This window comes from Leuresthes tenuis, unplaced genomic scaffold (assembly GCF_036924035.1).
Source record: "Leuresthes tenuis unplaced genomic scaffold, fLeuTen1.0.hap1 SCAF_17, whole genome shotgun sequence".
NCBI classification, from domain to species: domain Eukaryota; kingdom Metazoa; phylum Chordata; class Actinopteri; order Atheriniformes; family Atherinopsidae; genus Leuresthes; species Leuresthes tenuis.
The window spans coordinates 17171982-17199771 of NW_027325371.1; the positions used below are offsets into that span (position 1 = coordinate 17171982).

At 39.6% G+C, this 27790-nt stretch overlaps 1 protein-coding gene across 1 annotated transcript; it reads right to left on the reverse strand.

Moving 5' to 3' along the window:
* Window positions 1-27239, reverse strand: LOC140273920 (scavenger receptor cysteine-rich domain-containing protein DMBT1-like). The gene is made up of 19 exons (XM_072369582.1): window positions 27224-27239; window positions 25914-26228; window positions 23935-24228; window positions 23502-23795; window positions 21730-21828; window positions 21448-21654; window positions 13550-13864; window positions 11781-12062; window positions 9721-10014; window positions 9291-9584; window positions 8861-9154; window positions 8668-8721; window positions 8238-8291; window positions 7439-7762; window positions 3118-3191; window positions 2760-2928; window positions 1636-1671; window positions 1217-1531; window positions 1-317 (listed from the first exon to the last, which is right to left on the reverse strand). The coding sequence occupies exons 1-19, from the start codon at window positions 27237-27239 to the stop codon at window positions 1-3; spliced, it is 4047 nt and encodes a 1348-aa protein (XP_072225683.1).
* Between the last annotated feature and the right edge of the window lie 551 nt (window positions 27240-27790).

Below are 27790 nucleotides of genomic sequence, written 5' to 3' on the forward strand. Positions count from 1 at the left end.
CTACTTACCTGAACAGATGACACCAGCATCCTCTTTGTGTCCACAGTCGTGTGTCCCAAATTCTGAATGTGAACAATCTGACAGATACCTTTCACCTCCTGAACAGGCCACTTCATCAAGAAAAATTGGTCCACTTCCTTCACCAAACTGGGCTGACTGAAGGGCACTTTTTGCTGAGCCACAGCCCAGCCGTCTGCAAACCACGTGAGCATCATTTAAGTCCCAGCCATCATCACACACAGTTCCCCAGGAGCCCTCGCTGAGGATTTCAACCCTTCCAGAGCAACGAGTCGACCCTGCTAATCTGATCTTTCCCTCTGTGAGGCAGATGAGACATAGTTGATTATATTTCAGCATTTTACACAGAACATAAGCTACTAAGCAGTGGAATAACATACCATAAGCAAACATTTCAAATTTGATCAGCAATACATAAAGGAGATATGTCAATGGAGGCTATCTGATAACCAAAACGTGTCCTGTTCTGTTCAGTTTTTCATCAAATATCAGTGTGTATTCAGATTCTTAAACTATGTTTGCATTGCTCTTAAATGTTTTCACGTTTTTTTCCATGTCATCGTCTCATGCTTGGGAATATATCCTATTTTAATTTACAGTGGCTTATCTATACTTTAGTGTGTGGCTATTATCCAAATATCTTCTTTCTCTTCTTCAAATTTAGATGTTATCTAATTATGACATTTTGTCACAGCTAAGCTCTAAAATGCTTTTCTGTAGACTGCATTCTTTCCATCTCTGGTTATATATAATATATTTTTGCTCTGTAAGTGATCTTTCTTTATTTTTACTTTACACTGTTTACACCATGATGACAGTTATAACTATTTGTAAAAAATGTAATGTGACATACAATGATATTCTCAAGTCATTTTTCTGTCCTGTTTAAGTCCATGAAAGCAGACTTAACAAAATTAGAGCTACAAAGTTTGCCCAAGGCAGCAATACTTAAACATTCAGGAAGGAAGAGTCACTTCTTTTTATTGCACAGTTCACTATAATTGACTTCTATCATTTCTTTAATATGGAGCCTTTAGCCAGTTGGTAAATGAAAAACTAATTTTCAGTCACCCTGTACATGATAGTTTGCTTAGGCTACACTCTATTTAGGTTCAGGAAACTATTTTGTTTCAATGCAACTTCAGATAAACTCCCGATAAATGCAAGTGCAATCATCTAAATAGAAAATGTGTCTTACCTGAACAGATGACACCAGCGTCCTCATCGTGTTCACAGTTGTTTGTCCCAAATCCTGAATGCGAACATTCTGACAGATACCTTTCACCTCCTGAACAGGCCACTTCATCAAGCCAAATTGGTCCACTTCCTTCACCAAAGTGGGCTGACTGAAGGGCACTTTGTGCTGAGCCACAGCCCAGCTGTCTGCAAACCACCTGAGCATCATTTAAGTCCCACCTATCATCACACACAGTTCCCCAGGAGTCCACATTGAAGATTTCAACCCTTCCAGAGCAACGAGTCGCCTGAGGTCCTTGCAGTCTGATCTGATTATCTATTGGCCACATGAGACACAATAATTAGCATATTAAACAATCATGTGGACTATTTAAAGAATATTGGAGGAACTTGGTGTATCATAATAGACAATAAACTTACATGCAGCAGTTGAAGATAAGATTGAGAGAGAAAAAACTAAAGGACAGAAAATAACAATATATTGTTATACAATCATAAATGTGATGAAGTCCCAGTTCTGTTTCAGAGAATGACAGAATAAATGGAGAAATTGATTTAAAATATAAACTGGTGAAACATATACATATATATGTATATATATTATAGATTATATAGATTTTGTGAGTTTTTATTTGACATATTTTGTTACTTTTATAACTATTTTTATTGAGGGGGTTTATGGATATTTGGATTTTTTTTCCGTTTCTATTCTGTTCTCTTGTCATGAGTTTTATTCCAATTTATTTTTCTCTAGTCCTTATTTGTATTTTTTTGTTTCTTCTTACTCACGTCTTAATTCAGTTTAGTTTCACCTTCTCTCCCATAGTTATCCTCAGATTTCCTGTTCAGGTCATCACCTGTGTTTAATCTTCTCAGCTGCAACCATTCACTGATCAGCTCTCCACAGTATTTAAGCTCCCTGGTTTCTTATATTCTTTGTCAGATCCTCGCTGTGTCAATTCAGTTTCCCTGTTCTGTCTGGTTCTGGTACTGGTTCTTGTTCATGCTTAGAGTCACAGTCACGTTTTGATGAGCTTTTGTGTTTCACCAGTTTATTTTTTACATTGTTCTGACTTGGCAGCACTTTCTGTTACATTTCTTTTATCCACCAAGTTTAGTAATCCTTTACCTCCCGTCTGATCCATGTCTGCATTTGGGTCCTCTCATCATCTCCACTCACGCTCACATAAATATTGTCTGAAACAACCCTCCACGTTATCATAACTGGACTTTGTTGAAAATATGTCTAATCTTTATCTCAACTGAATTTTACTTCAATTCAAACGAGATCTCATGAAGTAGCGCTTTGAGACTGGTCAACATTCTTTTTAACATACTGGAATCGTAAGATTCTTTCTTTTTCCTTCTTTGAAGGTGGTGCCCACATATACGAGGTAATTGAGGTTTATTTAGATACTGAGATCACTATTTGTAAATCCTTTATATTCTATCGTGCTACGCTACAACTGAGACTTCCTAAATTTGGTATACAGAGTAATCATTTTTTATCTCCCTCTTACAGTCATATCTTACAGTTTACTCACCAAAAAACAGCTCAGGTAGATGTTTCCACATCCTGGACCGGGGACGAGATACAGATTCAGTATGTTCGTTTGGTGTAGATTCAGGGTGGCAACGCAGCAATGTCATTTCCTGCTTAATGCATGTATTGGTGGTAAAAGGAGGTTTTGCACGAACACTGACCATATCGGGCTAAGATAAAAGTAAGAGGAAAAGGGTTAGTTTTTCACAACTAACCCTCTTGAGCAAAATGAGAAGTACCGTAGGTTGCACATCAGATCTGCACATCAAAGGCTAATTTTCCCATCAGAAAACCCGTCTCCCACTGACCCTGGACCCTTTCTAGTTTGCATATAGGGCAAATACATGTAGGGAGGATACCATTGCTATGGCTCTCCACATGACCCAGAACCACCTGAAGCACAGGGGCAGCCGACAGACCACAGGTCCACAGTCTGGTTAAGCAGTGTACGAAGAAAAATGGACTCAACCGGACAGACAGCACTACGAGTGCTGTAAAGAAGGCACAGCAGCACATGCACTAAAAGAAGTTAAACTTCTGACAAAACGCAAGGTCGGGATTCTTAGCAGTTGTGTCGATGAATGCTAACTAAAAGGCCAGCTTGGAGTTCAGTGAGGCAGCAGCTTCTGCCTGTAAGTCTTGTTTTTTGGCCCAATTCAATCATTTGTGTCAATCCATTCCACAGCAAGGAGATTTCCGAGTACAGAAGTATTGGATGTCTGTTAACATATAAAGCCTTGAAATATGAAATTACAATGACATTAATATTTCCGAACCTTATACCATCAATAACATGACAACAGTTTGAGTCACCTCTATTGTGCAAACATCTCGGTTGCTTAAATAACAGAGAATCTAAAATTAGTATAATCTAATGATCTTGGCAACTTCTGTTCTCTTGGCTGCTTCCTTTTTTCAGTCACACCGAAAGCTAAAGAAACGATATTTTATGCAGATCAAATAGCTAAATTATGCAGTCAGCAGAGTACTTATAATACCAGAACTGGGTAGATCTGCTGATAGCATGATCTATCTGCAGCCCACATACAGACTTTGTGTACAAAGACTTCCTGTCACTACCAGGAAGTGGTCACCAGAGGCGGGTGATGCATTGAGAAACTGCTTTGATGTGACGAAATGGGCTGTACTGCTGGAGGAAGACGAAATGGACATTGACATGGACAGGAGGGTCAGCACCATCACATACTCCATTAACCTCTGTTGGGACAGAGCAATTGTTCCTCCTAATATTTCATCACGACTTTCAGATGCCAGCAGCAGTAAAAACAAGAGTGAACACAGAAATGCACACAATTGGAAAAAATATGAAGAAAAATGTAAGAAAAAAGCTATGTTACCCATATTGTATGTATGTCGGATTCAGAAAAGTTGTCTGTCTACATCTGTGCACTTTCTGTAAAAGTAATGGCTGAATTTCACCTGACACCAACTCAGTATCATCCGTCACTGTGGAAATTTGCTTGAAGTTTTCTTCAAGCATCGTTCATGTTTCATGTATATGTCATGTTTTATGTGTCATTTGTATCTGCACACTTGTTCTGGCATTTGTTCTAGAAATGTAAATGAGGGAGAATTTTCTTCTTTTTTTTAAAGACCTTTATTGCCATGTAGATACAGGGAAATACACAAAATTACTCTTCTGCATTTAATTTGTCATCTGTTGAACACACACAAGCATGCATGGGGGAGCATGGAGGTACGGTGCTTTGCTCAAGGGCACCTCAGCCATGGCAAGGAAGTGGACTGCCATCAGCTGTCAGTTCACTAATCTTTGGGCGGTGAGAGTGGGAATCGAACCGCCAACCTTCCGGTTATTGGACGACCCACTCTAACCACTGCAGAGTGGGGATGAATGATAGATGCTATATTTGAACACTTCCAAACCACCTACTTTAGGTGTTCTACACAGCTTAGCGACTGTACTACCCTGTGGAAGGCAGTATCAAGCATAGCCCGACACATGGTAGTATAGATTTACTATAATTACGATGGCGATGCAACAACTCGATGTCAAAAGAAAAAAAAAATTGAGAATGGCTTCCAGAAAAACAGAAAAGCACTAATAACATCTGGAGAACAGCAGATACATTTTTGTGTTGTTTTATTTTGCCTTTATTGTTTTTCTCTAAATCATTTTGGTGTAAAGAATTGTGAAAGGATGCTCAAACTTTTTCGTGAGATTACGTTTCTACAACATAAGCATATTTGCAAAGTAAACGTGAACCAGATAAATTGATGGACATATTTTTAAAGCTGTTTCAAAACCATATATATATATAATTTTTATTTTTTTTTATTTTTTATTTTTTTTTGCTGTCAGCTGTCAAGACTGTCAGAACCTCAGCTGTACATGCATAATATCTGTTTTACCCCCTTTTAGCAACAATTTTGTACAAGTCATTTTAGAGCCCTGACACACCAAGCCAAATATCAGAAGTAGGGCATGTATGGTGCATTGATGAACTTCTGCCTCGCTTGCATTTTTAGTGGGAACACCCCATCGCCAATTAACCGATTTCCTTGTATAACTACCAGCTGATTGATCAGGTAGATTTCCCATTGTGTCAGTGAAACAACTAACTGAGATTAGCTGTTAAGCTTAATGAATGAGTCCAAAAAAATGAGGTGCCACTGACAGCAGAAAACAAATGGCTGACTGAACATAACCATCTCTTTTCATTTTTCTTCTTCATGTGCCCAAAACCCAAAAGTGAAGAATCTTATTTTTATAATTATTTTATCAAGTTTATGTGGCCATAAGCTTTCTTTTATTGTATAACATAAGTACTATTGTTTCTACATCTTAGCCAGCAGTTGGTCATTGTCCAGTGTTCTTGTGTTATTTTGTTTGTTCAGCCAGTGGCGACACAAAAATCCCCAGCAAGGGGCTTCTTATTGTTGCTGGTTCCCCACACTGGTTTGGTGTTTCAGAACTCTTGGCAGAACTTTTTGGAACAAGCTTTTTTTCTGAACATTTTCAGGAAGAAATTAGCTTTGTTTAGTGAGGTGTAAGATTTCTGGCCACATCTTGACAAGCACATATATGCATTGGGTCAGTTGATTGAAAAAAACTAAAAGTTTTGATAAATATCCCCTCCATCAATGTCCAGATCATCACCAGCACAGGGCTTGGGCTCATTTACACATTCCTCATCATCATCTCCTGTTTCTTCCTCTTGCAAATGTACAGCAATGTTGTTTTTAGAAATGTTTTCCGTTTCAAGACATTCATATAGATCTGCACCCTCATTGTTGAGCTTCTCGTCACTCATAACTTTCTGTTGATTTTGATCTTCATCACTCTGTTCCATTGGTCTTGTTTGCTTCTTCTGCTTCTTCTGCTTCTTCTGCTTCTTGCGGAGCACTGGCTCAAAGTTCTCATAAAGCTGTTGGCCCTCCTCATGGGGTTCATGGTTCCTGACCGCCACTGGGACATCAGTATGGAAAGAAAACATTATAGATATTTTAATCAGTGCCACACCCAAAATAATATTGATTGGCAAGATCTAAAACATAGATGAAAGTTCATGCTAAAAATAGATTTCATATAATGTTACGAGTGTTTTTGTGAGCAGACTGACTTTGGATGACGACTGCAGGTTGCTCGGCTCTCCGTTTCCTGTGGACCAGCCAGAACACCAAGACCAACAGGGGCAGCAGGGTCAGCAGAACAATCCTAACTACTGAGGAGACCAGACGCAACAAAGCCACTAGAAGAGAAAAGACATACATAAAGACATAAATATACATATATATCTGTATATGTCTAAATATATATATATATATATGTTGAGGGTGGGGGTTCCTGAAACTACTTTTGTGTTTTCTTTTGCATTCCTGCTGATTCATGGAGGATGCAACATGTGCAAATTTTCAGTTTGGGCAACAAAAGGCGCATTCCCAGTGTCGGAACCTTTAGCCGTTCCTATAGCCTTTTCAGGATTAGGGCCGTTTTTTTCGCGCATTCGGACATACAGGAACTAGGGACCACGGCCCTCAGTTCCAATAACCATTTTCTTTTCTGGGTTCTATATGAACACATATGACGTAGGTGTTTGGTGGTTGGTAGCTACGCCCCTTGTCTGAAATGTTTACTCATACGACACGGACACAACCAGCGCATGTTTAACAAGTTAAACTTACAAGTTGTCTCCTTTGTCTGTGGCGCTCTGCTCTCCTTCTTTCCTTCATGAAACGAAGAAGTATTGCCCGCTGTTCGATTCTTTGTCTCCTGACTTGCTGTGTGCTCTTCCAGCCTCGATCTTAGACGCCTGATGTGATCGTCCGTGATTAATATTACCGTTATGCAGACCATGAACACGGTTGCCTCCTCGCTCTCCATATTAGCTTCTTGGTGGTGATATTTTATTCTATCCTTACTTTTTGCGGGTTTTGTTTTGTTGTTGAGTGTGGTGCTAAAGTAACACGTCTGTCGCAGACGGTTGCAAAAATGTTTTTCACAAGGTGAGAAGGAAAACGCTGGACATTGACATGCAGATTGAGGCAGTGTCTGAAGTGATGCAAACACTGCACAGGTCTATTGTGGTAAAGAGGTAGCTGGGCTGAAAGGCATAGCTGTTAAGTTACCACTTGATCTTCATTGTGACCCTCGCCTATAGGCACAAGTTCTGGCTAGTGACCAAATTAATCTCCATTTACCTTTGATGATGATGATGCTTAGTGGTGCTGTCTCTTCTGATGTGAAATTCTGTGAAGATAGAGTAACTTCATACACACAACTGTAGATGCCCTGGTGTTCAAATTCAGCTACAGGGAAGTTAAAGGAGGCAGAGAGGTTGACTGCAGGTTTGGTGTCAGTGATGTTGGAGCCAGAGAAGATGAGAGAGAAGACACCTCCAGGGTAGTGGGTGGTGATTAGGCATGTGATGACAAAGCTGAAACCCCTGGTTACCTCTGCAGCCTCATGACCCCAAATGAGCCCTCCATTAGGAGATAGGACGGAGATGTAAGGCTGCAGTAGCACTGGGGAAAAAAAGAATAATAATATCTGAAGCCATACTATTGTATTTGTAGCAACACAAACAAGACTTCATACTGAATATGACATTGGGAGAGTCACTGAAAGCACAATATAGTATGAGAACAACAGAAGTTACCTTTGAGCTGAGTTAGAAATATTTATTTAACTTAGTTATTTCTACTTCATTCACTACACGTTAACAATAATTTAAGTTGGAAACTGTATTTTCCTCCTTACCAGTAACTGAAAGTCTAAGTGAATCACTTAAGGGTGAGATAAAGTCTTGGCTTGAAATCCTCTTCTCATACTGACACTGGTACAATCCCTCATGATCAAAGCTAACTTTAGGAATGCTGAAAGTAGCAGAGTTGGTACTTGATGTTTGGTTCTTTGTGAAGGAGCCTGAGGTCTGTTGCAGTGTGAATGTTCCACCTACATATTGGATAGATACTGAACAAGTGACGGTAACATCCTGACCCCAGGTAACCACACCAACAGGATTCATGGTGATGCTGGGCTTTGGGAGAGTCACTGAAAACACAGAATAGTATTAGCACAACAAAAGTGACCTTTGAGCTGAGTTAGAACATTTTATATAACTTAGTTATTTCTATTTCATTCACAAGTTAAGAAGAATCAAAGTTGGAAATTGTATTTTCCTCCTTACCAATAATTGAAAGTCTAAGTGAATCACTTAAGGGTGAGATAATGTTTCGGCTTGAAATCCTTATTCCATACCGACACTGGTACGATCCCTCATTGTCAAAGCTAACTTTAGGAATGCTGAAGGTAGCAGAGTTGGTACTTGATGTTTGGTTTTTTGTAAATGAGCCTGAGGTCTGTTGCAGCGTGAATGTTCCACCAACATGTTGTGTTGAGACTGAACAAGTGACAGTAACATCCTGACCCCAGGTAACCACACCAACAGGATTCATGGTGATGCTGGGCTTTGGGAGAGTCACTGAAAACACAGAATAGTATTAGCACAACAGAAGTGACACTTGAGCTGAGTTAGAAATCGTTATTTAACTTAGTTATTTCTATTTCATTTACAACAAGTTAAAAAGAATCAAAGTTGGAAACTGTATTTTCCTCCTTACCAATAATTGAAAGTCTAAGTGAATCACTTAGGGGTGAGGTAAATTTTCGGCTTGAAATCCTCTTCTCATACCGACACTGGTACGATCCCTCATTATCAAAGCTAACTTTAAAGATGCTGAAGGTAGTAGAGTTGATACTTGATGTTTGGTTCTTTGTGAAGGAGCCTGGAGTCTGTTGCAGTGTGAATGTTCCACCTACATGTTGGGTTGAGACTGAACAAGTGACGGTAACATCCTGACCCCAAGTAACCACACCAACAGGATTCATGGTGATGCTGGGCTTTGGGAGAGTGACTGAAAACACAGAATAGTATTAGCACAACAAAAGTGACCTTTGAGCTGAGTTAAAACATTTTATTTAACTTAGTTATTTCTATTTCATTCACAAGTTAAGAAGAATCTAAGTTGGAAACTATATTTTCCTCCATACCAATAACTGAAAGTGTCAGTGAATCACTTAGGGGTGAGGTAAAGTCTCGGCTTGAAATCCTCTTCTCATACCGACACTGGTACGATCCCTCATCATCAAAGCTAACTTTAAAGATGCTGAAGGTATTAGAGCTGATACTTGATGTTTGGGTCTTTGTGAAGGAGCCTGAGGTCTGTTTCAGTGTGAATGTTCCACCTACATGTTGGGTTGAGATTGAACAAGTGACAGTAACATCCTGACCCCAGGTAACCACACCAACAGGATTCATGGTGATGCTGGGCTTTGGGAGAGTCACTGAAAACACAGAATAGTATTAGTACAACAGAAGTGACCTTTGAGCTGGGTTAGAAATCTTTATTTAACTTAGTTATTTCTATTTCATTCACAAGTTAAGAAGAATCAAAGTTGGAAACTGTATTTTCCTCCTTACCAATAACTGAAAGTCTAAGTGAATCACTTAGGGGTGAGATAAAGTTTCGGCTTGAAATCCTCTTCTCATACTGACACTGGTACGATCCCTCATTGTCAAAGCTAACTTTAGAAATGCTGAAGGTAGTAGAGTTGATACTTGATGTTTGGTTCTTTGTGAAGGAGCCTGAGGTCTGTTGCAGTGTGAATGTTCCACCTACATGTTGGGTTGAGACTGAACAAGTGACGGTAACATCCTGACCCCAGGTAACCACACCAATAGGATTCATGGTGATGCTGGGCTTTGGGAGAGTCACTGAAAACACAGAATAGTATTAGCACAACAGAGGTTACCTTTGAGTTGATTTAGAAATTAGGGATGCAACGGTACTCGGTAAAATATCGAACGGTTCGGTCCGCTATACACGGGACAATACACCCTTATGGATTGCAGGTTTTCGTATTTGCAACTGTGTGTGTGTGTGTGTGTGCCTGCATGTACAGGCAGGTGAAAAGCCCTCCCCACGAGTTAATGTCCAATCATTGTCGTGACTGGGGGCGGGTTCAAAGCGCAGCTCACACACAGAAGCTGAACAAAGAAAACGGAGACATGGCCAGTGCCAGCACTTGTGGAGGAGTAGAGAGACCAATGTTTGAAGAAGCACCGGCTTCATTCAAATCTCTGGTGTGGGTTTATTTCGGGTTCGCCATTGAATATAACGACGAGGGAGTGAAAACTGTTGACAGAACTTTTACTGTCTGCAAACGTTGTTTGAAACATGCCCCATATTTAAAAGGAAACACAAGTTACATGACCAGGCATCTCCAGAGTAAGCATCCTGATATAACACTTCTTGAACACAGGACAGTACAACAAAAGGTAACCCCAGCGGAACAACTGTCTGGATAGTGTAGTGGTATGATTGCCACCTTCCATGTGGGAGATCCTGAGTTCAAATCCCCTGCATGGAAGGTATTACCTCCAGTAGGGGTCCTTAGGCAAGACCCCCTTACCCTGTCTGCCTACCTCTAAGTCGCTTTGGATAAAAGCGTCTTCTAAATGCATAAACATATTCTGAGTGCTTTTGAACAGACCTACAGTGCCACTTCAGAAAAAGACAAGAAAATAATCTGTGAAGTGGGAGCATTTATTGCGAAAGATTTTCATCCCTTTTGTGTGGTCGAAGATGTGGGGTTTCGTCATTTAATAGAAACGCTCGACCGGCCTTATGTTATGCCCTGACGTACACATTTCAGTGACGTTGTAATTCCCAACCTCTATGACAAAGCACGAAAAGCCATTGAAAATGATTTGCTCAAACATAAAGCCTTGCACTGACCACAAATAGTTGGATCTGCCATATGTTTACAGTTTTTGCTGGCAAGAAAAATAAAGAGAGAATTTTGGGAGAAAAAATTGTTCTCTTTATGCACAAAACACGTAACGAAACTGAACCGAAACCGAGGCCAAAAAGCCGCGGTATGGACCGTAGAGGGTTACATGTACCGTTGCACCCCTATTAGAAATCTTTATTTGTGTCACAGTTTATGTTTCAAGATTCTTATTTTCAGGTCATTTGGTATGTTTTCAGGTTCTTATGTTTTCAGATCATATTTTTTCCCTTGTCACATTAGGTAAACTCATGTCACCTGTTTTCTGTTTCAAAGCTGCACATCATCACCAATCACCTCCCCACAGCATTTAGTTTCCAGGTTCAGTCACAGTCATTGCAGAATCCTTACTTAACCTTTCATGATCACGCCACAAACGCTAAATCTAGTTTTGCCTCATAGTCTTGTTTATTCACAGCCAATGTTAATCATAGTCTTGTTTATTAATCATAGTCTTGTTTTTCATAGTTACCATAGACATAGTTAATTCACAGTTAAAGTATTGTTAAGTTCCGGCTCTGCCACGCCCTTGGTTCATGTTTTTGTGCTTTTGGAATAAACCTTGTTTTTGGATTTGAAGTCTGAATCTGGGTCCTCCATTCCTGCATCGTACTTGACAATTTAACTTAGTTAATTCTATGTGATTCACTACAAGTTAACAAGAATCGAAGTTGGTATTTTCCTCCTTACCAGTAACTGAAAGTCTAAGTGAATCACTTAAGGGTGAAGTCAAGTTTCTCTTCTCATACCGACACTGGTATGATCCTTCATTGTCAAAGCTAACTTTAAAGATGCTGAAGGTAGCAGAGTTGATACTTGATGTTTGGTTCTTTGTGAAGGAGCCTGACGTCTGTTGCAGTGTGAATGTTCCACCTAGATGTTGGGTTGAGACAGAACAAGTGATGTTGACATCCTGACCCCAGGTAACCACACCAACAGGATTCATGGTGATGCTGGGCTTTGGGAGAGTCACTGAAAACACAACATAGTATTAGCCCAACAGAGGTTACCTTTGAGCTGAGTTAGAAATCTTTATTTGACTTAGTTATTTCTATTTAATTCACTACAAGTTAACAAGAATCGAAGATGGAAACTGTATTTTCTTCCTTACCAGTAACTGAAAATCTAAGGGAATCACTGAAGGGTGAGGTAAAGTCTTCACTTAAAATCCTTATTCCATACCGACACTGGTACGATCCCTCATGATCAAAGCTAACTTTGAGGATACTGAAGGTAGCAGAGTTGGTACTTGATGTTTGCTTCTTTGTGAAGGAGCCTGAGGTCTGTTGCAGTGTGAATGTTCCACCTAAATATTGAGATGAGACTGAACAAGTGACGGTAACATCCTCACCCCAGGTAACCACACCAACAGGATTCATGGTGATGCTGGGCTTTGGAAGGCTCACTGAAAAATAGTACAGTATCAAAGAATCTGTCGTTACCTTTGAGTTGAAGAATAGGGCAATACAAACTATTCACAAGTTTCATTTAATTCACATTAGAAAATTGAATCTACCACGCTAGCAGGATTGATTTGAAATGCTGAGTTTCTAAAGATTTAGTGACACAGGTCCAAAACACAAATTTTCTCAGAAAAACATGATTATCAGAAATTGTGGTTAAGCACAGTCTGCTCTATACAATGTAATGCATCCCCTTCACATTGTCATTACTGGTAGTTACTAGACTGGTGCTGAATACACTGTCGTCGAGCACTGTAAACACACTAACCCTAACAGCAATAGGAATACAATAGATCTGTATTTGAGGGAGTAATCTCTCTTTAAAGATAAAGCTAGGAAGTCTTCATTCAATACAATATCACTTCATTGTTCTTTTTTAAACTGCGATTTCTACATAAATAACACAATGCAGAATTTGAAAGTTTCAGAGCTTCATGTTGGAATGAATGTGCAAAGAAATAGAAACTGATTTGTGTATTTTTCAGTATGTTCACTTGTCAATTCAATCCTTACTGAATTGCTTGATTAAAAGATGGTTGAAAAGAAATTAATGGTCAAGCTAAGTCAGGCTTATTTTAGTTTTGTGTATTTTCAGAGAATGTATAAAAACATTGCAATGTTTTAAATAATATCAGTCTGATTTGTTTGTGCATAGAAACACCATTACAACCTTAAATCATATAACTGCACCCACATAAAAATATCAGATTTAACCCACGAGTATATCCCGACAGAACTGAGGAGAGCAAGACATTTATTGATGCCTTGCTGTACTTTTACTGAAATTCATCCATGTCTCCCATGGCACCTTTCTGTGTCTCTGACTGACATCAAACATCCCTCCAAGCCTTCTTGAACTTAGCATCCAACCTTCTTTTCATGGTGGTTACTCTTTGCATGATTATTGCTACATCAGCAGCTCTCTGAGTTACAGCTGAAGAAGCTCACAGATTCAATAGGTGATAAACACTGCCATGCCATCATAGATCTACTTACCTGAACAGATGACACCAGCATCCTCTTTGTGTCCACAGTCGTGTGTCCCAAATCCTGAATGCGAACATTCTGACAGATACCTTTCACCTCCCGAACAGGCCACATTATCAAGCCAAATTGGTCCACTTCCTTCACCAAACTGGGCTGACTGAAGGGCACTTTTTGCTGAGCCACAGCCCAGCTGTCTACACACCACGTGGGCATCATTTAAGTCCCAGCTATCATCACACACAGTTCCCCAGGAGCCCCCGTAGAGGATTTCAACCCTTCCAGAGCAAGGAGTCCCCTGAGGTCCTTGCAGTCTGATCTGATTATCTATTGGCCACATATGAGACACTGTAATTAGCATATTAAACAATCATGTGGACTATTTAAAGAATATTGGAGGAACTTGGTGTATCATAATAGGCAATAAACTTACATGCAGCAGTTGAAGATAAGGTTGAGAGAGAAAAAACTAAAGGACAGAAAATAACAATATCTTGTTATATAATCATAAATGTGATGAAGCAAATTATCTGTCAATCTTTACAAAAGAAGTCATGTATTTCAGGAAGCCTTTCACATCCGTTAATTCATCTTCACAGAACAATTATAACTGAGGCAGGTTACAGGCCTTCTTTCTTGAACGTCACCTCTTTCAGTTACGCTCACAAACTTTCCATCAGATTGAGTTTCAAATTTTGCGACTGCTGCTGTTTATGGAAAAGTGTTTCAGAGAATCACAGAATAAATAGAGAAATTGATTTAAAAGATAAACTGATGAAATTGATTAATTATTTCAATCTAAAAAATCTAAATAGATGTCTATACACAGCCGATTTTGTAAGTTTTTATTTGACATCTTTTAACTTTTATAACTATTTTTATTGAAGGTGTTTATGGATTTCTGGATCTTGTTTCTGTTCTGTTTTCTTGTCATGACTTTTATTCCAATTTAATTTTGTCTAGTCCTTATTTGTATTTTTTTGTTTCTTGTTACTCACATCTTAATTCAGTTTAGTTTCACCTTCTCTCCCATAGTTATCCTCAGATTTCCTGTTCAGGTCATTAGCTCCACTCACTCACCTGTGTTCAATCTTCTCAGCTGCAACCATTCACTGATCAGCTCTCCACAGTATTTAAGCTCACTGGTTTCTTATATTATTTTGTCAGATCCTCGCTGTGTCAATTCACAGTTTCCCTGTTTATTCAGGTTCTGGTTCACGCTTAGAGTCACAGTCCGGTTTTGTTTTAGTTTTTTACCAGTTTAGTTTTACGGTGTTCTGACTTGGTAGTGCTTTCTGTTTCTTTAGTCAACCAAGTTTAGTAATCCTTTACCTCCCGTCTGATCCATGTCTGCATTTGGGTCCTCTCATCATCTCCACTCACCCTCACATAAATATTGTCTGAAACAGCTTCCACGTTATTGTAACTGGACTTTGTTGAAACTATGTCTAATCTTTATTGCAACGGAATTTTACTTCATGGTGATGTAACATACTTTATGAGATACGTCAGTCTTTTTCACAGCAAAGCACTCTGTTGATATGCTGCCAGCACAGGGCTTTGTGGGTCAGATGGTGTTTTTCAGTTTACTGAGCAAAAGCTCAAACTCAATCCCATTGGAATGTTGCAAGCACAATTTAAATCTAAAAAGACTAATCATTGTCGTTGCCAGGCAACTTCAAATGCTTACAAATGTTTTCTGACTACAACTGAGACTTCCTACATTTGGTAAACAGAGTGATCATTTTTTATCTCCCTCTCACAGTCATACCTTACAGTTTACTCACCAAAAAACAGCTCAGGTAGATATTTCAACATCCTGGACCGGGGACGTGATACGGAGAGGCAACTGCGATCAGTATGTTTGTCTGGTGAAGATTCAGGGTGGCAGCGCAGCAGTGTGATTTCCTGCTTAATGCATGTACTGATGGTAAAAGGAGGTTTCGCACAAACGCTTTCGCGCAAACAAAAATAAAAGTGAGAGGAACAAAGTTTGTTTTTTTTTCAACTCCGCCTCATCTTGGCCTGCTCATCAGGCTCTGACTTTTTAAAATCTTGTCTTCTGTGTGTGTAGTTTTCCTTCGGGCCCTTATTTGACCAGGAGCAGCCCTGCATAAAACAATCCTCCAACAACACAGAAACCGAGACCAAAGTTGCTGGTTTACTGGGACAACTTTGAGAAAAATGTTTTCTCCTGAAATGTGACAAGAGAATTTCCGTATGTGCAGGACATCGCTGTTGCATTTGACTGAGCTGATTTGCCTCTGCATTGAAGGCCAGAAAACTTAAGGGATCATGTGAAATTCCTGCCAAAAAAGGCGCACACACACACACTATATTTCTTATCTTTATTTCTGTTGTTGCATTTTCATGTGGACAGAGATTTGAAAAAAGAATAATCCGATGTCAAAATAAAGACCAAGTGGATATGAAGTTATTATGTCACTTTGACCCCTTCTCTTCTGCAGTTGGTGCACACAGTAAAAGCAAGTGAGCAGCTCATTTAAATACCAGCACGTATTGCAGCTTGAGTGCTCATTATAGCTTGAGTTTTTTTCTTCTTCTTTGTTGGTGGGATGCTGGACAAACCAAGCTGTGGTGGAAAATCAACCTCAGTTAAAATTAGTTTTTATCTAATTAATAAATCAACTTGCATTCATGGCTTTTTTCACTTGTTATTTTTACAGCCTTAGTATTGACATCTTCCGATTGTATATTACATTTTCTAGATGCAGCTTTAACAAACTGATGCTTTGTATGATGGTAAATACTGTGTAAATAAGTACTGCATGGTGTCCTGGATCATTTTAAGCTTCCACACAATGCTTGCAACATATCATTGGATGATAATTGAGGAATAAAACTCAAACTGACAGTCTACATGCATGAATTATATACAATAATATTGTAACTTTCAAGTGTAAGAATATAAATGCTGCAAATGAGGAAGAGGTTGTAATGAACGTTGAAACAACTACATAGTTCTGCAAGTAGAATTGGACAAAGGACAAAATAAAATTGTGCTTTTCCCACCATCACCAATGGTCCATGTTATTAGGACAGCACAGCAGGACATTTAATTCGGTTAAATGATAAAATTAGTTGCTTTTCTGCTGAATGAATGCACTTAAATCTGACGAAACAATTTCAAAGAGAGTAAAATTTTACTTTTTGTGTGATTAATTTCTTAAGATGTCTTGCAGGTTCGTCAATTGCAGATTGAAGCCTGTTTTTGTGTCTTGATCATGTTTTGTATTCTACTTAATTTCTATGGGTGGTTTTCTTTCATCATCTTCTACCTTTTCTATTTTGTTGAGCTTCCCAACTTCTGCTTTCTGTTGGGGTTACTTCCCCTCTTGTTTTGCACCAAGTCTTCATTTTCTGATCGCCACACATGATTCACCCCACCACCCTCTCAACAACACTCCCAGGCTAACATGCCAGTATGAGCAAACAGTAAACACACTTCTGCTTTCTTAGAAATGGTCAAATGTTTGGTCAATGCTACAAACAAGGCTCTGATTATGTTTGACACACAGAACATTTGCAGGGACCCAAATGCCAACTGTAGTACTTAGAACAGACAGCAGCTGAGAGAAAGCTGGCATTTAACACTCGAACAAAGCACTTTCAATATTTACATCAAATCCATTTCTGTAGAAATTGCTGCAATCGTCACAGCTAAACCATATTTTATGCAAATGTAGAGAAATTACTTTTGGATCTGTTTGCTTTGGAAATAAAGAGCAGCCAGATGAACACATACAACCCCTGCCGGAAATTTTAGAATCACTACTTTTGGGGGATGTTAATTCAACCATTTTATTTGATTCATTTTTTTTTTTTTTTTAATCCAAATGTGAATCAAAGCGTTTCAATTTTACGGCTGAACATCCAGGCTATAAAATTGCTGTTTCAAGTACATAAAAATTTGATGGAATGGTTCGGTCACACCTCACTCACAATCTTCTTCATCAATTCAGTTCCGAAAAGTACAACTCTGCATTTTCTTTTTTTTCTTTTTTTTTTTTTTTTTTCTTTTTTTTTCCCCTTGTCCTGTTCAGCATTATGGCAGCAGAATTGTAGTCTGAATACCTTTGATGCCAAACAGATTTGCTTTGCCAAGGGAAGTTTTATAAATGTAAAGCTCCCCTTGATGCCCATTTATTTATTTCTGTTGACAATATATGACATGTAATAGAACTGAACCGGACCGGGGGACAAGGAAAGAAGAAGAGGAAAGAAGAGGCAACAGAACAAAAATAGAAACAAAAACCAGACAACCAGCTGCTACACCTGTAAAAAACAAAACAGACAACAATCCATGGCCTCTGAGGGGAATCCAGCCTTAGCGCCACCAGGAGCACCTGAAAGCAGACAAGCAGAGAAAAAACAAACACACAAACAAACAAAAACAAGCACAAGAAGCGGCAATCGCATACAACACAGCTGTGGATATAGTTGACCTGAGACGACATGATAACACATCAACTGCTTAGCGAGCATGCTACTGGGCTAATAAATGTGTGTGTGTGTGTGTGTGTGTGTGAGAACATGCAACACCCATGGCACAGGATCTACATGGTAACCGTGCTTAGTTATGAGTGTATAAGTGTACAGGGCCACAATCCACAGCCCCCCCCCAGCAATCAGAAGCAGGCAGAGAGGGCCACAAGACCCAGGCCACCAGCAGCCCCCACAGAGCACAGAACCCAGGAAGCCCACCGCAGGGACAACCACGCATCCACCCAGAAGACTGCAGAGGAAGCCCCCGGACAGAGCCCCCATAAGCATAGGGCAGAGGCCCTCAGAGAGCCAGGGGCAACAGCCCACCGACCCCGCCAGGCCCCAGCCGCCCAGACATGGGCCGTGCACTGGACCCGGGAGCCCGAGCGCCCCCAAACCCCCCGGCAGAGGCCCCACCCAATACCCAGGAGGGCCAAGTGCCCCAGACAGCCACGCAGTGGGTCAGCGCCTGCCCCAGCGCCCCTGGCCAAGTGCCCTGGGAGTCAAGACGTGCCCACAGGTGGGTGAAGTCGCGAGCAGCGGGGAGAGGCAATGCCGCCCCCCCATCGGGAGAAGCACAGGCAGGCCAGGCGACAGCAAGTCCCAGATCCAGGCCCAATCATTACCACACACACTTTCACGTCCCATACATCCACACGTCCTCCCTCCCTCAACTCTGCTGGGGTGTAGTGCAGCGGGCACACCAGGGGGCCAGACTAGTTTAGACTCTGCATTTTCTGTAGAAGTAATCACGGCCATCTCCATTGATGCTGTACCTGACATCAACCTCGTATCTTGTTTTCTTCAGAAAGCCCTCTTTATATGTTTCACTGGACCTGCACCAAAAAGGAGTTCCAGCATCATCTCTTTGCTCAATGCAAATTCATGATGATGAATGATTCATTATCACTTTCATCCACTCATCCGCAGTCCATGACTGCTTCTCTTTAACCCACTGCAGCCTTGTTTTCTTCTTTCTTTTTTGGTGTTAATGATGGTTTATGTTTGTCTTTTATGGATGTACATCCCATTTCCCTCAGGTCTAACAGTTCTGTCACAAACACTGACTCCTGTTTTTATCCATTAGTTTTTCATTCCTTTTTCTTGTGCATTGCCTATTTTTGAGGCAAATTAGTTTGACTCCTCTCCCACTTTGACTTCTTCCTTTTACAACCTTACTATGTTATTTCCCCGTCATCCAAAATGTAGACACAACTGACCGAGAACAGTCAATACAATTTGCCACACTCTGAGTTGAATTACCTTCCTGAAGGAGCTTTTCACTCATTGGCTGAGAGCTCTTTTGTTGGTGTACTGTCAATCAGCCTGATTCAACAGCTTGTTCAAGTCTGCAAGCTCTCCCTTTTCACCTCAGACTCATTTGCATTTTATAAGTTGTGCAGGCGTAAGTGTCAAAGGTGCAAATTTAAAGTAGATTGTTTCTGTTCTCCTTATGTTTGAGTTATACCATTATTTTTTTCCTTTAATTGATCCGAAATGTTTTTTGTTTGAACTTTTTTATTTTTTTTAAGATTAATTTCGCAATGTCTCTTCAACTGAGGCAGATATTGCAAAGTAAGCATGTACCGTAGACTAGTTTAGACTAAAACAAAAAAGCTACAATAAAATTTTTTGAGGGGGGGGTTTCTAAGCGGTTTCGCCACAATTCATTTATTTTTGCTTCTATCTGTGAGAATTTCCTCAACATCTTAGTCCACTGCATTGTGGAACAGTGACGGCACTGACAGCAGAAAGCAACTCGCTAACTTAACATGTCATACACAATCTCTCCTCATTTTTCTTCCTCGTGTGTCCAAAACAAGCAACGCTTTCTTAACCATGTGGATGCCAAGAGAAGAATCTAAAACCAACTGACTATCATGACTCAAGAGAAACAAACACACGTTGCCATGTTTACTTATTTGGAATATTATTATAAGTCTATGTGCTCTTCAACTTTCTTATATTCTATAAGTACAATCACCCCTTTCTGCCCTGGCAAGTGTGGTGGAAATCTGAAACAAATGAAGATTGTGAAAGTCAAAGTTGTATTTTAATAAATGTATATCATATCCTTATGCAAATTGATCGGACGGATACAGAATCGCATGTATCTTATGGAGACAATCAGGGTCAGTCAGTCAGTATTTAAGTCCTGAAAGTCAAGGGATGTCCTTTTTTTTTCTTTTTTTACCAATATTTATTGATTTTGCAGAGTAAATATACAGAAATATACACTCACAGGGGTACAAAGTGAACAATACTAACATACCCCAACAGCATACACATACAGGGTTAAAAATTAAAATCATGGTAATTAAGAAAATAAATTATGTTAATAATAATAATAATAAATTAAACCATTATGAAGAGGTGTGCCAGTTTCATCCATGCTGTCACTTTGTCAACCTACTTTGCTCAATTACAGTCTGATGACATTCCAGGAATCTCATAAAGATGTCCCATATTTCCCTGAATTTCTTTAGTTTCCCTCTGGCCAGATAAGTTAGTTTCTCCAGTGCCAGTCATTTCTTGTAGCCACATCATAGGTGTTGTGCAGTCTATATTCTTCCACCTCATTGCAATTACTCTTCTAGCCTGAAGCAGAGTTAAATCAATCATGGCTGTAAGTTTATGGACTGGTGTCAAATGATCAGGATAGATGCTTAATAAACAAAGTTTAGGTTCCATGTGAACCATTATATCAGCCATGCGTAAAATTGTATTGATCATGTTTCCAAAATGAATGGATCGGGATGTTCGTTTTAAAAATGCTGAAATCTAGGGGAGGATTAGCAGCCTCCATTAGCTTAGAGTTGTAAAACAAATCTCTCTCCTGAAGCAATTCCAGATCTCTCCTGTTAGATAAGAATGCATTCCACTAACACACCGACACAATAGTTAAAAATGCATAAGAAAACTACTATGTAGATAGAACAGTATAAAAAAACAAAAGAAAACATTTTTCTACTTCTACTGCTATTGCACAAGGTATGTTATCTTACACAAAAATCCCCAGCAAGGGGCTTCTTATCGTTGCTGGTTCCCCACACTGGTTTGGTGTTTCAGAGCTCTTGGCAGAACTTTTTGGTATGAGCTTTTCCTTTTAACATTTGCAGGAAGAAATTAGCTTTGTTTAGTGAGGTGTAACATTTCTGGCCACATCTTGACAAGCAAATATTTGCATTGGATCAATTGATTGGCAAAAAACTAAAAGTTTTGATAAATGTCCTCTCCATAAATGTCCAGATCATCAGCAGCATAGGTCTGGAGCTCATTTACACATTCCTCATAATCATCCTCTGATTCTTCCTCTTGCAAATGTACAGCACTGTTGCTTTTATAAATGTTTTCATGGCTGGTATTTACCATTTCAAGACATTCATATAGATCTGCATCCTCACTTTTATACATCTCATCACTCAAAACTTGAAGACTCTCTTGATCTTGATCTTCATCACTCTGTTCCATTGCTATTGTTTGATCCTTCTGCTTCCTCTTGTGCATTGGCTCGAAGTTCTCATAAAGCTGTTCGTCCTCCTCATGGGGTTCATGGTTCCTGACCTCCACTGGTTCATCAGTCAGCCCCAGACAATATATATTGGCAGGATCTAGAACACCAATGACAGTGTATGCTGAAAATAGTTTTCATATAATGTTATGAGTGTTTTTGTGAGCAGACTGACTTTGGATGAGGGCTGAAGGTTGCTCGACTCTTCGTTTCCTGTGGACCAGCCAGAACACCAACAAGACCAACAGGCCCAGCAGCAAAATCCCTCCACCTCCTGTGGAGACCAGAGGCAACAAAGCCACTAGAAGAGAAAATATGCATATTTACTTTTGTTTTCTATCTATTCTCTGGGTAAAATATACACATATATATATATTTTTCTGTCACTCCTTTTGCTTTTTCCCACAATAATTTTTGTATTTCTGCTGAATCACAGAGGACGCTTGAGCCATCTCATGATGTAGTATTCTTTAGTAGAATGCTTCACAACATGTGTGGATAATGTCTGCATATTTCCAGTAGAGCTTCTCTGAAAAATCCTTGGTGCAGCCAAGTGCCAAAGGGTTTTCATTTTGGTTAGCTTAGGTTGCATTTTTGCTTTTAGACAATTATGTAGTTGTGTTTGTTTCACTGAGCAGAGACCTCCAGTTTGTACTGAGGTGGTCTGCAGCTGATCGTGAATCAGCTGGGTTGAGAAGTAACACCTCCCAGTCTGAGGCCACTCCAGTTTGAGTCAGTCACTGCTTCAAGTTTAAGAGTTTATGTATCTTAAGCATCTGTCACATGTGGGTGGCACCTTGTAAACACAAAAAAAGATGTCTTTGTTAACCTGACAACTGTCAACAGCAGCAAGTTCCAAGATGCCAGCTTGACGTGACAATGTAAACGAGGCAGGACTGTTTTGCCAACTGACTCTGAGAGGTAACTGAACCTGAACCTGTTGAGTTAGTTGCCTAGAGTCACAAGCTCTGGCTAGTGATCAAATTTATCTCCATTTACCTTTAATGAGGATGATTAGTGGTGCTGTCTCTTCTGAGGTGAAATTTCGTGAAGATACAGAAACTTCATACACACAACTGTAGTTGCCCTGGTGTTCAAATTCAGCTACAGGGAAGTTAAATGAGGCAGAGAGATTGACTGCAGGTTTGGTGTCAATGATGTTGGAGCCAGAGAAGATGAGAGAGAAGACACCTCCAGGGTAGTGGGTGGTGATTAGGCACGTGATAACAAAGCTGAAACCCCTGGTTACCTCTGCAGCCTCATGACCCCAGATGAGCCCTCCATTAGGAGATATGAGGGAGATATTAGGCTGTCGCAGTGGCACTGGGAAAAAAGTGACAACACCTGAAGCATTAACATTTTGCTTAACAACAAAAACAAAAGTGTTTAAAACATTTAATTCAAATTACAGTTGAATACATGTGTTGCCTAACTAAACTAATAAGGACCAATTGCTATAGAATAAGGGTTGTGCCAAGAAGGCTGATATTGGTGTTGTAGTAGTCATGCATACTGTGAACAGTGTAACAACAGCCATCCATCTATCCATTTTCTATACCTGTCAAATCCAATTGAGGGAGCACAAGGGGCTGAAGCCTATCCCAGATGCTATTGAGTGAAAGGAAGGGTCTACACTGGACAGGCAACCAGTCCATCATGGGGCCACACAGAAATAAACGAAACAAACAACCATGCACACTTACACCCACTCCTAGAGACAAGTCAGAGTCACCAATTAGCCTAATATGAATTTCTTTTTGGAAGGTGGGTTTGAAAGCCTGAGTACCCGGAAAGGACTCATGCACATCCCTTCTTGCTGTGAGGAAACAGCACTAACCAGCAAACTACTGTGCAGCCCCAATTGTAAAAAAACTTCTTCGATTTAACATTTCCTTTACTAAATTACACAGTATGTGAAATATCAACATGTAGCTGAATTGCTCTTACCAGAAACGGAGAGTCTAAGTGAATCACTTAAGGGTGAGGTAAAGTATCGACTTGAAATCCTCTTCTCATACCGACACTGGTACGATCCCTCATTATCAAAGCTAACTTTAGGAATGCTGAAAGTAGCAGAGTTGGTACTTGATGTCTGGCTCTTTCTGAACGAGCCTGAGGTCTGTTGCAGTGTGAATGTTCCACCTACATGTTGGGTTGAAACTGAACAAGTGACGGTAACATCCTGACCCCAGGGAACCACATAAACAGGATTCATGGTGATCCTGGGCTTTGGGAGAGTCACTGAAAACACAGAATAGTATTAGCACAACAGAAGTGACACTTGAGCTGAGTTAGAAATATTTATTTAACTTAGTTATTTATATTTCATTCACTACACGTTAACGAGAATTAAAGTTGGAAACTATATTTTCCTCCTTACCAGTAATTGAAAGTCTAAGTGAATCACTTAAGGGTGAGGTAAAGTATCGGCTTGAAATCCTCTTCTCATACCGACACTGGTACGATCCCTCATTATCAAAGCTAACTTTAGGAATGCTGAAAGTAGCAGAGTTGGTACTTGATGTTTGGGTCTTTGTGAAGGAGCCTGAGGTCTGTTGCAGTGTGAATGTTCCACCTACATGTTGGGTTGAGACTGAACAAGTGACGGTAACATCCTGACCCCAGGTAACCACACCAACAGGATTCATGGTGATGCTGGGCTTTGGGAGAGTCACTGAAAACACAGAATAGTATTAGCACAACAGAAGTGACCTTTGAGCTGAGTTAGAAATATTTATTTAACTTAGTTATTTATATTTCATTCACTACATGTCAACGAGAATCTAAGTTGGAAACTGTATTTTCTTTCTTACCAGTAACTGAGAGTCTAACAGAGTCACTAAAGGGCGAGATAAAGTCTTCACTTAAAATCCTTATTCCATACCGACACTGGTACGATCCCTCATGATCAAAGCTAACTTTGAGGATACTGAAGGTAGCAGAGTTGGTACTTGATGTTTGCTTCTTTGTGAATGAGCCTGAGGCCTGTTGCAGTGTGAATGTTCCACCAAAATATTGAGATGAGACTGAACAAGTGATGCTGGTGTCCTGACCCCAGGTAACCTCACCAACAGGATTCATGGTGATGCTGGGCTTTGGAAGGGTCACTGAAAAATAGTACAGTATCAAAGAATATGTTGTTACCTTTGAGTTTAAGAATAGGGCAATACAAACTCTTCACAAGTTTCATTTAATTCAGATTAGGAAATTTATTTTGCAATGCCAGTAACAGTGTTCTTGTGTTACAAAACTCACTTGAAAGATATTCTTTCTGCTTGTTGTTATAATCTAACTGAACGAGACCGAGTAGTCTTGAGGATGAATTTTTTTACTGTGCACACAACTCTTTGACCTTAGGTCACCGCACTAGCAGGATTGGTTTGAAATACTGAGTTTCTAAAGATTTAGTGACACTGGTCCAAAACAAATTTTCCCTGAAAAAACATGATTATCAGAAATTGTGGTTAAGCACAGCCTGCTCTATACAATGTAATGCATTCCCTTCACATTGTCATTACTGGTAGTTAATAGACTGGTGCTGAATACACTGTGGTCGAGCACTGTAAACACACTCATGGCAGCAATGGGAACCCTTAAAATCTGTATTTGAGGGTGTAATTCCACTTTAAAGTTAATGCTAGGAAGTTTTCATTCAATACAAAAATACTTCATTGTTCTTTTTTAAACTGGAGAATTTTTTAAAATGCAGAATTTGGAAGTTTCAGAGCTACATGTAGGAATGAATCTGCAAAGAAATAGAAACTGACTTTTCCAAAGGTATGACAGACATCTGCCTTAGAAATGCATGTGTACCAAAGCCATTTGTGTATTTTTCAGTATGTTCACTCGTCAATTCAATCCTGACTGAATTGCTTGATTAAAAGATGGTTGAAAAGAAATTAATAGTCAAGCTAAGTCAGGCTTATTTTCTTTTTGTGCATTTTCAGAGAATGTATGATTTTGTTCTGCATTACTTGCAATGTTTTGAATAATATCAGTCTGATTTGTTTGTGCATAGAAACACCATTACAACCTTAAATCACAGAACTGCACCCAGATAAAAATATCAGATTTAACCCACGAGTATATCCCGACAGAACTCAGGAGAGCAAGCCATGTATTGATGCCTTGCTGTACTTTTACTGAAATTCATCCATGTCTCTCATGGCACCTTTCTGTGTCTCTGACTGACATCAAACATCCCTCCAAGCTTTCTTGAACTTAGCAACCAACATTCTTTTCATGGTGGTTACTCTTTGCATGATTACTGCTACATCAGCAGCTCTCTGAGTTACAGCTGGAGAAGCTCATAGATTCAATAGGTGATAAACACTGCCATGCCATCATAGATCTACTTACCTGAACAGATGACACCAGCGTCCTCATTGTGTCCACAGTCGTGTGTCCCAAATCCTGAATGCGAACATTCTGACAGATACCTTTCACCTCCTGAACAGGCCACATTATCAAGCCAAATTGGTCCACTTCCTTGACCAAACTGGGCTGACTGAGGGGCACTTTTTGCTGAGCCACAGCCCAGCTGTCTACACACCACCTGAGCATCATTTAAGTCCCAGCTATCATCACACACAGTTCCCCAGGAGCCCCCGTAGAGGATTTCAACCCTTCCAGAGCAACGAGTCCCCTGAGGTCCTTGCAGTCTGATCTGATTATCTATTGGCCACATATGAGACACTGTAATTAGCATATTAAACAATCATGTGGACTATTTAAAGAATATTGGAGGAACTTGGTGTATCATAATAGGCAATAAACTTACATGCAGCAGTTGAAGATAAGATTGAGAGAGAAAAAACTAAAGGACAGAAAATAACGATATATTGTTATACAATCATAAATGTGATGAAGCAAATTATCTGTCAATCTTTACAAAAGAAATCATGTATTTCAGGAAGCCTTTCACATCCGTTAATTCATCTTCACAGAACAATTATAACTGAGGCAGGTTACAGGCCTTCTTTCTTGAACGTCACCTCTTTCAGTTACGCTCACAAACTTTCCATCAGATTGAGTTTCAAATTTTACCCTGACTGCTGCTGTTTATGGAAAAGTGTTTCAGAGAATCACAGAATAAATAGAGAAATTGATTTAAAAGATAAACTGATGACGTTAATTATTTTTATGAAAAAAAATTATATATAATTTTTTGTTTTCAAATCTTTTAACTTTTTTAACAATTTTTATTGAAGGTGTTTATGGATTTCTGGATCTTGTTTCTATTTTGTTTTCTTGTCATGAGTTTTATTCCAATTTTTTTTTCTCTAGTCCCTAGTCTCTAGTCTATTTGTATTTTTTTGTTTCTTGTTACTCGCATCTTAATTCAATTTAGTTTCACCTTCTCTCCCATAGTTATCCTCAGATTTCCTGTTCAGGTCATCAGCTCCACTCACTCACCTGTGTTTAATCTTCTCAGCTGCAACCATTCAACCATCAGCTCTCCACAGTATTTAAGCTCCCTGGTTTCTTATATTCTTTGTCAGATCCTCGCTGTTATCAATTCAAAGTTTCCCTTTTTGTTCTGGTTCGCGCTTAGAGTCACAGTCAGGTTTTGTTTTGTTTTTTCACTAGTTTATTTTTTTACGGTGTTCTGACTTGGTTGCGCTTATTTGTTACATTTCTTTAATCAACCAAGTTTAGTAATCCTTTACCTCCCATCTGATCCATGTCCACATTTGGGTCCTCTTATCATCTCCACTCACCCTCATGTAAATATTGTCTGAAACAAGCTTCCACGTTATCGTAACTGGACTTTGTTTACTTCATGGTGGTGTAACATATTTTATGAGATACGTCAGTCTTTTTCACAGCGAAGCACTCTGCTGATATTCTTCCAGCACAGGCATCCTTCCAGTTTACTAAGCAAAAGCTCAAACTCAGTCCCATTACAATGTTGTAACCACAACTTAAATCTAAAAAGACTAATCATTGTCGTTGCCAGGCAAGTTCAAATGCTTACAAATGTTTTCTGACTACAACTGAGACTTCCTACATTTGGTAAACAGAGTGATAATTTTTTATCTCCCTCTCACAGTCATATCTTACAGTTTACTCACCAAAAAACAGCTCAGGTAGATGTTTCAACATCCTGGACCGGGGACCTGATACGCAGAGGCAACTACGATCAGTATGTCTGTCTGGTGTAGATTCAAGGTGACAGCACAGCAGTGTGATTTCCTGCTTAATGCATGTACTGATGGTAAAAGGAGGTTTCGCAC